Source organism: Thalassophryne amazonica, chromosome 10 (assembly GCF_902500255.1).
Source record: "Thalassophryne amazonica chromosome 10, fThaAma1.1, whole genome shotgun sequence".
Taxonomy (NCBI): domain Eukaryota; kingdom Metazoa; phylum Chordata; class Actinopteri; order Batrachoidiformes; family Batrachoididae; genus Thalassophryne; species Thalassophryne amazonica.
Window position 1 is genome coordinate 43,790,557 of NC_047112.1, and position 13,394 is coordinate 43,803,950.

The 13,394-nt window shown below is 39.8% G+C and overlaps 1 protein-coding gene across 1 annotated transcript in view; it reads right to left on the reverse strand.

Moving 5' to 3' along the window:
- adgrl2a (adhesion G protein-coupled receptor L2a) overlaps positions 1-13,394 on the reverse strand; it is a 323,047-nt gene that overhangs the window by 19,987 nt on the left and 289,666 nt on the right. The window contains 1 exon segment of the mRNA XM_034179941.1: positions 4,885-4,976. Coding sequence (XP_034035832.1) covers positions 4,885-4,976 — 92 coding nt within the window.

Here is a 13,394-nt window from a genome sequence, read left to right on the forward strand (position 1 = left end):
CTGTGAATACACGCACAGCAAGAATTATAGGTATGTCGGTGTGAAGAGCCCAGGCACAGACATGTTCGTCATCTTGTGTGATGCACACAGGCTAGCTGACATTACCTTGCTCTTTGACACGGGAAAGGAAAATAAAAAGAAGTCAATCAAGGTGTCACAGTTAGCTGAGAACAATTCCCAAGAATACTGCACAATGCTAGTAGCTCTGCACAGCTTTTGAGGTTGTAACTCAAAAAGTGCATTTTGGGGAATAGGAAAAGGTAAGCCATTTAAAATGTTGGTAATGATGCCAAACTATGCACCCGTTCTGGCACAAGTGGGTGATACTGGGTGGAATGCGTTCTCACAACTGATGGATGAGCTGAGAAGTTTTACATGTGCTCTATGAGAGGCCAAGAGTTTGCAAAGTGGATGGACTACAGATCCTTGAGATAAATTATTTGTGTCCATGATGAAGTAATTCTACCCTCAAATAAAATAGACATGGCCACTTTAGCACCCTGTGCAACAAATGTGGTTCAGCACATCAAGCGTGCTAACTATCCGGTGGGCATCTGCTAAGAAGGTGTAGCTAAAAACAGTGTTCCATGATCACATGAATGGACAGCAATAGATATCCAGGGTGAACCACTCGGGCATGAAAGAACAATGCTCCCTTCCATGTTCGTCGACATGAACAAATTGATGATGATTTGTTTGGTTTGACACATTTGCTGCTGGATAAAACACATTAGCTGATGAAGAAACAGGTCGTGATCTGGACGCCTAGAGCAAGCACACAGGCAACAGTGGTAAAGAAAAACTCCCTCTAGTGATACTGAGGAAGAAACCTCAAGCAGACCAGACTCTGAGGGGTGATCCACTGCTTAGGCCATTCTAATAGTTACAAGATTTTGCAGTTTTACAAAAACAGAACATAAACAACACAAGGTGAATTTGATGAGTCCATGCAGGCATCCATTCCACAGGCAGGGGTCATCCATCATTCCATTCACGTAAATACAGAAATAATACTCATGATCTTGTGGCATGGCTACTTGCCTCAAACGATTATTAGTAGCACAGATGTTTTGTTGCTCACTGAACATGGAATGGGCTCGAAAAATGCTGAAATAATCCATTGAATCCTGTATACCTCAGAATAATAATAACAAAAAACAAACCCTTGGTCTGTTGTTTTTGGTGGGGGGCGTTGGGGGGCTGCTGATGGACTATATATGGTTGATGGTCTATAGTTAAAGTGTGGCTGAAATGATCTGAGGTGTTCACAAAAGGCTTACCTAGGTAAATCTGTATTATAGTAGCCATCACATACACGATAATTACTGGTGTGAGTAACAGAGAGAAGAAGAACAGAATGAGACAGGAGAAACAAAAAGAAGAGGCGGTGCATTAAATTTACATGCAACATGTGGCGATGCTGCTGATACACTGACTTTTAGATCAAACCTTACCAAACAATACCACAAAGAAAAAAGCAAATAAACCTGTTTCTAACTTTACTTCTTCAGTAAATGTGCTCTCTTGAGGTTTTCTCAATAACGGAGAAGTCGATCTTAAATAAACCAAAGGGGCTAAATACGCCATTTCCTGACTGGTCTTTCTGACTGCCATTTTACCGCAGTGCTGTAACACATTCATTAGGGACAAACGAAAACCAACAAACAAACTGGTTAAAAAAACAAAAAGCAATGGTGCAACGTGACATGGAGCAATGCTGTGGAGAACAATAAAACCACAAAGCCTCAAATGGAAATTCTGTCAGCAGTAAACAGCAATAAATATTGTTTTCCCAGAATTGCAACAAACAACACAATTAGTGCTTTAGAAAACAGTTTCTAAAGAAAATCACACTTTCAGCACTCTGAAGCAGAAGTGTGTGATGGGGTTGCGTGGTGGTGGATGAATTCTATTCTGAGATTAGAGGCTGGGATCTCTAAAAAAATGATTTGACAATATCCAGCAGCTCATGCACACACACACACACACACACACACACGCATGCACGTGGTAGAGGTTCTGCTGCAGCAGAGCTAACAGTGTGTGTTTGAGCTACAGCCCCATGTGTGTCCTGCCGTGCAGTTCTGTGGCTCGTGGCAAAACAACAAAAGACAAAACAGACAATTCTCCAAGTCGGAGACGGCACCATCACAAATAAGACATGGTGCAGTTCTTACACAAAAACGCTTTGTGACAAGCTGATTCATCTGCTCAGTTTTCCATTCACACATGGTAATTTTTTTTAAAATAAAAAAGACATGTAGTACCAGGCAAAAGACTAACAACAATCTTTCTGTATAAATGTGATTTTTAATTATTTTTTTCTTCATTAGTGTCTCAATAAAAAACCAACTTGAAGATTGCAAATGACAAATTCCAAAACAAAATAAATTGAATACTACACAGTTTTGTCCGTTTTACTGAAGGAAGCGATATATTACATTAAAAGTTTCATCTCCCCTTTGTTGGCAAAAAAATGATTCAGGTTTAATCTTAAATATCCCCGAAGTTCACCAGTTCTATGATTGTGCATGTCAAAATTCAATTTTAAGCCAAATTTAGGCTTGAAGTGAGTCATTTCAGAAGCTAATGTGACCTCTGTGTGACACAGAGTCTGTGGAATAAAGGCGGAGAGACATCCACTCCTCCAGTCCTCCAGAGGGAAGGATGTACCAAATAACTCAAACTTGCAACAATACACTGCTCAGTGATGATGATGTGATGTGTCAATGTAACACAGAAGAGTACTGCAAGGAAATGCATACTTACTACATGTTGTACGGATGATTATTTATTACACCTATATATATATGTATATATATATATGTATATATATATATATATATATATATATATATATATATATATATATATATATATATATATATATATATATATATATATATATATATATATATGAGGCCATTTTTCTTTTATAGAAAGATGGAAATGCTATTGTGTGCACACAAAATAAATTTTGTTTCCAAACAAAATAATTATTTCCCACAAATGATTAGTTTTTGTGCACTGTGCCAAGTGTCACACACAGAAAATGACAAATTGGGAGTGACAGAGTGACCAATGTTATTTGAATCAATGATCTTTATTTAAAAAAAGCACAAATAAAAATTAGATATTTGAGAGAACAATAACAAAAAGGACACAATAGAAATAGTAATAATACTAAAAGTAACAATTTAAAGTGCATATCAGTAGTCAAAAAAAGTAAAATGAGCTGACTATTCTAAATAAAGAAAGAATTATGAAAATATTGATGTATTTCATTTTATTGTTACACAGAGGCGGAGATGGACATTTGTTGATTGCAAAATACAAGAATTTGATTTGAAAGTCAAATTAAAGCCATGTTACATTTGGAGACAAAAAAAAAGAGTAAATCATGAAGTGGACTGTAACTGAACGCAGGTGGAGTGACCTTCTGGCAGGTAACACTCAGCATTTTCATCAGCTACATTAGGTGTTGCACAAGTTAAAGAGTTGGAAGAAATGATTCATAATCTGGTATATATTTTTTAAAAGATAGTGTTGATTGGAGTGTGATATGACCTTCAAGCATTACAAATTACATGTTTGAAAAAGAGCAGGAAGAAGTTGTAATTTATTTATTCCTACCGTTTTTCACCTATACATCATAATTCCTATATCATTCAAAACCCAACCAATAAGTATATCATTCCTATATCCAACCCCATATAATAAAACTATAAACCTTTATCCCACTTCGTATACAGCTCATTAAGAGTATAGTATAGTATAGTATAGTAGTATACAGCTTATGTGTTTATGTGGATAATAACAAACACAGACATACATTTCTTGGCCACAGATTGTGTTTGATCAGAAAAATAAATGATATAAAGTTTCTCACCATTTATGTTGTGTGCACCCATTGATCTAATTATATGTCACATGCTTCATCAATGAAGCATTCATCTTGACCACACAATTTCATATTTTGGCAAGGGTGAGTTTGTCATTATATTTGTTGCTTTCTTTTGGCTGATTCCGTTTTGCTCTAGCACAAATATGGGGCACACGTGTGCACCCCTGTGTGCTTCTCTGCCTGTAATAACATGTATGTCCCACCACGCCATACGTTAGGATGTAATATGAGAACTACAGCAGTGGTTGCATCGCAGATGTTGTGAAGAAGCTTGAATTGCTGTAATGCAGACTCAGGAACACATAAATCAATTGTCCCATAAACACGTTGACATATCATACATTTCCTTGCGATTTAGGATTAACACACACATTCGCATTCCATACATTCGGCTGGCTTCTGTCTGTGATGGTTAATTTTTCTTTCAATTCTGCTTTTAATGAAATTGGTGACCATGATTAGGCAACTAAAACCATGTATAATACCACCCTAATAAAAATGAAGGAAAACCTCATTACTTTAGGTTTACAGCTAAAAACACAATTCCACAAAGGGAACAAACAGGGGAAAACAATCAGTGAATACTGAATCCAGCAGCATGATGTTCTTGCAAAACCACGTGATACAGGTGAAATATTTATTTTGTGTAGTCTTTAATCCTTCCCATTGTTTTATTTTAAAGAATTTGATATGTAGAAGCTTTTAGCAGTATCTCTGCTTCATGACCTAGTTTTTAAATCATACCCCACATTTTTTTTCACAGTAGTCTATATATATATATATATATATATATATATATATATATATATATATATATATATATATATATATATATATATATATATATATATATATATATATATATATATTAGTTCAGGAGTAAAAGAGCCTTATATTTCCTGGGAACAGTGGAGTAGCACCAATGTTCCACTGCTGATAAGCAAGAGAATGCACAGTTCAGCACAGGACACTTTACTTACTTTATATTCTCCAGTCGGCTGGAGTCCGGTTTCAGTGTGGTAGAGTGCTTCACCATTTTGTACATGGTGATGACCAGGAAGATGAGATTGAGCTGTCAAAACAGAGTAATGGCAACGTTAATGCATGAAGATAAATGTCTGAAGTTATATTAGGAAGAGATGGGTGGAAAAAAAACCTGTTAATTTGTCGGTAACTATTAAAAGAGGAGAGCCTTCAAATCTCTGCCTGTCCACAGACTAATTCAATAAACATCTATCGTTGCAGCCAGGGCTCAGATGGCCCGACTGGCGCCAAATTTAGTGTCATTCTATATCAATAAGAGCATGGAAATGCATTAAAATCCATCAGGGTGAAAAAAATAAATAAATAATTAAAAAAAGAGATACAGCCACACAGCAGCAGTCTGGTAAAGTCAGAAGGGAATGAAAAGTAACAGGAGAAATAAGAGACCCTCTTGTTGTACAAAACAACTACATATCATTTTATGCACATAGTGAAATATTATAAGGTATAACCAGCTACAAAAAGGCTTGAGGGAACATGCTATATGTTCTTCAATACTTGTGTGCAGACAGCCAGAGAGAGGGAATGAGAAAGAGAGAGATATGCCCTTTGCTTGCTTGTTGTAATGCATTAAATCTTAAGGGAGCCAGTGGCACATATCAGGCCGAGACAAGGATACCGTGTGCTGTTCCTGAGAGCATTTATCCGCTACCTTAAAAATCGATGCCGTGATTTAAAGACACAAAGGGTGAATGGGCCAGCAAGGAGCCATGCTCCAAATTATTTACTTCAAAAACATTTATTCTGGTGCAAACAAGTTTCTGACATGCTGTGTGCATACAGTCACGGCAGACTAAATGCAATGCTGGTCCTGTAAACTACTCATGTATAAATAATTGCATGGAATATCTAATAAAGTGCCTCACTAGACCCAATAGCAAACATTCAAGGCTGACAGGGATCAAGAACTGATTCCATTTGAGAATTGGCTCCAAATTGTCCAATCCGTCAAAATTGTATGTGTCAGATGTCATCATTTCCTCTTAACACTGATGTCCGTATCTCAAGCTGACCCATTTATTATAGAGTATTTGTTGATGTCAAGTCTCAATCCCATACCGTATTTCTTGTATTAAATACCTGGTCTTGAATAAGTGCCTGCTTCATTTAACTGCCGGATCAAAACGTCGTCTGAAAAAATAAACGCCTGCCATTAAAACAATTACATTTGGTCAAGTCACTCTTATCTAAGTCTGCCGCGGAGTGGTACCTTAAAATCCTAAAGCCTGAATTATGCTTCTACAACTCCGTAATTACTTGGCCACGCAATGACGCTGACGTAGACGTGAACCTTTCAAAGTTCTCCATCGCATTGGTGGGTGTCATACCACAATTTACTGTCCACCTGCAACGCCATTGTATCTGTACAGTCCATGGTTCCTGGTTGTTGTTTTTTCTGTTTCTGGACCAATTTGTCCCTCAGCAAGCTCCAGTTTTTTGTACAATCATCAACCTCCAAACCAATGTTACTGGTATTGTTGTGAAAGTGTAGGAACACGGACCCACAACAGGGGGCGCAATGAACGGACAATGGAGAAAGTAAATAACAATTTTTACTGTTGTGAAAATGCACAACCAATACAACAATTGACACTTTGGGTTTACACCGAATTCCACTGGTGTCGTGTGGGCAGGCTCGAAGGTAGGAGACGTCCGTCTCAGTCGAACCGGAACCACCCAGATCTCCTCTGCCACCGACCCCCGGAAATACTGGAACCGCCAAGTCCCGAATTCCCAGGTGGCCACTGCCTCCGCTCGTCGGATCCGGTACTGCTGGCAGGAGAGAGCAACAACACACAGATGTGGATGCGACAGCACCCAGCCACGGAGAGGGGAGAAGCCGCCTCCACCTCTTGACAATATACAGCAGGAAGGTGAGTACTTATTCAAGCAATTTAGCTGTTAGTAGTCAGCAGTCCTGAAACGGTTTACAAATCTTAGCTGGTTATTCAGAATATGAAGGCAGAGAATGTTACCTCAGTCTTAAGGCGATATCTCGGCACTGAGGTGGAGACGCCGTCCTCCTGATATACCTCGGTGCTGAGTAGAAACAGCTGTGTTTGGAGATGGGTGACAGCTGTCACCCAGATTACTCCCATGATGCGGTAGCGCCCTCTGGTGCCTGGAGCCCGCACTCCAGGCAGGGCGCCCTCTGGTGGTGGTGGGCCAGCAGTACCTCCTCTTCAGCGGCCCACACAACAGGTATGTGCAATTTCCCACCAGTAATTTGAGCATCTCTGTAGTTTTTCGACTACTTAAAGTTGGTCATATTTGCAGGACTTTTCTGCCAAACGTTCCTCTGTTTGTTCCATGATTGAAATGTAATCGCCGGGCATGCTGCAAAAAATTTTAAATATGATGGGAGAGGAAGGAGTGAAACTGGAAAAGTGACCAATCACATCTCTTGCAGTCTCTGTCATTTCAACGGGGCTCAGAGAGGGTATGCAGTGATGCAGAGGGCTCTGATCTAAAGCGGTTGTCTTTGGTTCGCCACACCCAGGGACATGTGTAAAACCTAACAACATATTACAGTGCAGACAGCAAGCAGCATTTTTAGGCAGGCCTTTATTCAAGGACTGCCTAAAAATAAACGCCCAAGCATTTAATCAAGTAAATACAGTGCTTGCATTTTCCTAGACATCACACTTGCGCAGAGCACACTGCAAGCACATTAAAGATGATCTACTGCTGGGTTTCCCAAACTGTGATGCATGAGCCCCTCAGGTATTTTCACACATGAAACTTGGGTCTAAAACAAGGTTCATCATTGTAGACATTTGTTCAGTTTAGTTGTGCCAGGCAGCACGGTGGCTTAGTGGTTAGCACTGTTGCCTCACAGCGAGAAGGTCATGGGTTCGATTCCCACCTGTGGCCATTCTGTGTGGAGTTTGCATGTTCTCCCTGTGTGGGTTCCCTCCGGGTGCTCCAGCTTCCTCCCACATCCAAAGACACGCAGGTTAGGTGGACTGCAAACTTTAAAATTGTCCATAGATGTGCGTGCACGTGTGAATGCATTTGTTTGTCTATATGTGGCCCTGTGACAGACTGGTGCCCTATCCAGGGTGTACCCCGCCTCGCACTCTATGACTGCTAGGATAGGCTCCAGCCTCCCGCGACCCTTAAGTGGACTAAGCGGTTGAAGATGAGTGAGTTGTTGTGCCTGGGCTCAAAAAAACTTTTCATAATATTCTTACATCCTGATATCATCATCTGTGTCTCCCAAAACTTGACAGTGATTGGTTTGTAGATGGGCCAGTGGCTAATGTTGGCTTGTTATCAATTTGGTGTATAGTTCCTACAGATTTTGGATAAATGATCATTATTTATGTTTATTTGCGATGAGCCTCAATACATTTAGGTGGAGTCCAGTCAATGCAAGCAGTGTTTTTTGTTTGTTCTTTGTTTAGTTTGGCTTCTCTGGTTGATGTGGCCATCACTGACCACCTCCCTGAATACTGAATATTTTGTTTGTTTTTTTGGAAATGGTGAGCACTTGCTGTCAAAAGAGAAATATTTTTCCACTGCACAAAACTACTGTTGTTTTATCTTTGACAAGAAGAAAAGACGGGAAGTGGTACAGACAGTCACCCAGTTTTGATCAGATAAATTAATTAAATTATTGACTATTTCTTTTCTTCTGCTGCTGGGTGACAATAACCTGCCTCCTTCCTGTAATTTGTTTGCAAATGCACCAGACCATGGTTCATTTTGATCTGGACATAGACCACCTACTTTGTTTGGACCAAATATTGGTCTTTTGGGCCCAACATGGTATGGGGCAGCATTAATACTTGCTATTTTGGCTTGTATGGTATGTGTGAAATCAAAGAAATTGCTTCAGATTATTTTGTATTCTTTTACACTTTCACTAGTAGCCTATAATACATAACTATGTATAAATATGCACTTTTTCAGACTTTATTGTGAGCAAGACAGAAATCAGAGAAATAAAAATGAGGAGCGACATGCAGCAAAGATCACCCAGGCCAGGATTCAAACCTGGGAATAGTGCACACCACATTATCCAAAATGTGGTGTGCACCGTAATCCTATTTATTTATTTTATGTATTTTTAGAAAACAAACTGATTTTTTTTATATGTTGCTTAATAATTCTACTTACTATAGCATTGTGGTAGTAAAACTAGAACCATCAGAGTAATACAAATTGAATGACATGGATAAAAGACAGGTAGCTTGTTTCGATTATTAAACATACGTTCATGCTCATGTATTACTACCTCGAACAACAATAATAATAATAGTAGTAATTACATCCCTTCAACTTCTCAGATATTTTCACTTGGGGCACCACAGCAGATATGAGGTAGATCTGCATGTTAATTTGGCACAAGATTTATGCGTCCCGACGCGCGGACCCGTCCGCACGTCTTTCATTAAAAAAATCTCCTTTAACAGTGGAATATCCGGATAAAATGCTGAAACCGGCTTCTTCTGAAACTTCTCTGTTCTCTCACGACGTCCTGGATCAATAGAGCCTGAAATGTGGAGGTTTTCAGCTTGAAACAGGCTGACGACGGCGCCTGGGAGTGCTGCACGACGTCTCGCTCCGTGGGAAGTCCTTAAAGCGACAGTATCACCTCAAAATCTCTCATCAGCCGTTAAAATTTTCACCGAAAACCAGCTTAGTTTTTTGAACCGTGTCCACTTCGATGTGTCTCACAGGTTTAGAAAAAATTTTGATCAAACAAAGCGCTAGTCTCTCAGCAACTTCTCAGACAAAGGAATTCCGACGAGGGGCTGGACGACTCCTCCCACAAGGAGTGCTCACAGGCAAATGACGTCACCGACAGGCATGGAAAAACTCACGCATGCGCACGAGGGTTCAAGCATGTCTGACGTAAAAACATATGAATGAAATCCATATAGTTTTTGAAAAAAATAAAAAGGACCTATACTTTATGGACAAACCTTGTATGTGCCTGTTAGCAGGAGGAAAACACTGATGAAACAGGACAATGATGAAAACTCATGTCTTCTTGGGGAAAGTACTCACTGCTGAGCCAGTAAGAAGTGTACCACATGTGCCAGCCATCAGAAATAGACTTGATGTGTATTTGAAGTGAAGTAGAGCATAAATATGCTTTTTAAACATCTGCTGGTGAACTGCCACTATGCAGTGGCTGTGAGCACCATTGGCATGGTGCTTATGGTGTGGAGCAAGATGGAACACATAATTATCTTTTTGAGGCTTGTGTTTAATAAATCCAATATGGTGTGATAAAACAAATGCCTTATTTGGGTAGGGACATTTCTGATTATCTATGCTGGCATGTTTTTCTGACAGTCCTGTGTTGCAAATAGTCATACATCATGACGTCCAACAACTGGAAAACCTGTATAGGCCTACATTCTTCACAGAAACCTGATTAGAAATGAACATTGAAGTATTGGACCAATAAGCACAACAGATAACGCATTGATAAAATCTTATCAATTCTCATTTGTAAACAACACACGCTTAGCTCTCAATTTTTAAAAAGCCTCTTTGTGCAGAGCTTTACACAGTGCAGCTTACTCACATTGCCAACATGTGAGCACAAAATAAATAAATGACCTTTGTGTACCACGCTCAGACCGTGCTTATTCACTCTTGCTCACAAATTTGTCCACGTTCCAGTGTCAAAAGATTGGCTGTGATCAATACGTCACATGCAATCAATTCGTGGAGCTGTTGGTAATAACACAACACAGGAGAGGAATGACTTGAAGGCGATAAAAGAAACACTCCACTGGGAATTTTCTTTTATACGGTATCACAGTCAGCACTGCAACTAGGTTTTTGTTTCGCATCTATCAGCCATTTATTTCTATCAGCTGCCTGCATGAGTCAGGTGGTGGGGGAGGGGACAAGAGCGCAGGACTTTTGAAAACCCCCCCTTCACACAGCTGAGAGTGGTGACATGGATCCAATGAGACAGAGGAGAGGGACGCAGCACTTTAAAGTAACCCAGCAGCACGGCACATGTTCCCACCCCCAACCCTCCGACACGCTTTCGCAGCCGTTCCCGGAGGGATCCCCCCTTAGCTCGAGCAGCGCAGCCTCACGCTGTCTCGCTCTCTCTGAATCATCACTGCAAGCCAGGCAGAAGCACCTCACCACACTGAGGGACTGAGCAGAAAGCATTTTTTTTTCCTGGTTGGACTATATGTACACACTGAACTCCAAATGAACTACTAGGGATAAAATTTTAAAGGGGCAGACGGAGCTGTCCAGATGATACGAAATGCTCATGACGTATCATGATCCAAGAGGCCTTGTCCTTGAAGTTATCTCAAGCATGTTAATGGCTCTTCCTACCACTCATTACTTCCATGTTCCTGTTTCACTGAGCTAATAACCCGCACCCAGAGACATGGCAATGTCTGTCTACAAACAGGACTCCAAAGGCCTTGATCTGGCTTTTGTTTGCAGTCTGGTGTTTACGACCCCTTTAGGACTGGAGTCAAAGCTTTAAAAGGAACAAAAGAACAAGAAGAAAAATAAAGATGGGTAAAAAAACAACAAAAAACAAACCCACATGACGACTTCAGGTCAAAACCTGGGTTACATGGCGGTCGGATCAAAACATGAACCAAAGCATCAATATTGTCTCCTGCCGATGTGGTGTTTCTCCTCTTCTGCTCCCCTCATTCACAAGGACAAAGCCAATTTGTCGAGAATCCAGGGTCACGGATGCTGCAGAGGAACCTTGCTCTGGCAAGATTCCCATGAGATAACTGTTTCTGCAATATTTTGTCTTTTTGAGTCAGTTGTTGCGCAGAATCACAGGAGCGGCATGCATTCATTCCTCATTCCTGTCACAATTAATGTAGCTACAATACATTCCTCCTCACAGGGTCACAAGTCTGTCCTGCCGGTCATCACCGCCGGGATCCTGATCATTATTTCCACCGCGGTCATATTTTTCATGCAAATCATTATGGTAATAACAAGCGATTGGATAACAATGAGGGTCCAATTTACAGAAAGGAAGCGTATCCCCGTGCGGCTGATGGAGCATTTGCTGAGACAAGGAGAAATATGTTTGTTTGCATGCCACATTAATGTCCCTGCAATTTTAAAGTCACATTCAAAGCATGTGATGCCAGATAAATACAAACACAAATTACAGTCTCTATGAAAAGTACCGACACCCTTATATGTTTTTGCTTTTTTGAACACCAAATCCAAATTTAAAATACTGATAGGACAGAACAGTAAAATAAAGGCCCTCCTTAACCCTTCATAGTATATGATAAATAAGTTACACTCAAAAAATGGCTCTATGGATGAACTCAATTCAATTATGTGCAGGATTTCCATCTAATAAATATATGTAGCCCCAACTCAAATAAAACACATCCATGCAAGATAATGTAATTTAATTGAGTTGGGACTGCATATATTTATTAGATGGAATCCAATCCATTGAGGCAGTTTTTGAGTGTATCACACAAAAAAATGACTCATTGGATGAACTCAATTCAATTATGGGCAGGATTCCCATATAATAAATAAATGTAGTCCCAACTAAATTAAATTTAATTATCTTGCATGAATGTGCTTTATTTGAGTTGGGGCTACATATATTTATTAGATGGAAATTTTGCATGTAACTGAATTGAGTTCATCCAATGCATCAGCTTTTTGAGTGTATTTGTATCAGCTCGCAAAGGTTCTTTTAAAATTACAAAAAAAAAAAAAAAAAAATCCATTTCTCTTTTGCACCAAAACTGAGTGACTGTGCAACAAGGAGGCTTGTGAAGGAAGCCACCAAGCCAAACATACCAACTTTGATGGCGTTAAAGGCTTTTGTGGCTGTGATTGGAGAAACTGGGCATTGTGCAACTTTTGTGGGAATCAAATCTGCTTGTGAAGAAGACGTGCAATTTCTGCTCCAGTCTGCTAGAATGCACATGGAAACTTTGATCCTTGACTTGTTTTCTATTTTAAGCCAACATATCAATCAAACTCTGCTAACCTAGAGTTGAATTACAGTGAAGGGCTTTAAAATATAAAGCCCTCCTGGAAAAGGGCTTAAAATTTTAAATCAGGAAGTAAGGAAGCTCTGTCATGGCCCAGAGCTCAGCTTATCTCATGTTTTGGTGGATTTTTCTCAAGATCCATTCATCAGAAAATGTCATGGTTGGTATCCATATTTTATCATTTGTTGAGAAATCGTGATTACACAACACCAACAGCACAACTTACAACGTGTTGGGCAAAGGAGACATTTAAGAGAAACCTCCAAGACATCCATGAGAACTCTTTAAGAGTTCTATTTATTAATTTAATCTTTATTTAACCAGGTTAGTCCCACTGAGATCGAGACCTCTTTTGTAAGGGAGACCTGGACAATTATAAAGTTTCCAATTCACCTAACCTGCATGTCTTTAAATGTGGGAGGAAACCAGAGCACTTGGAGAAATCCATGCAAACACGG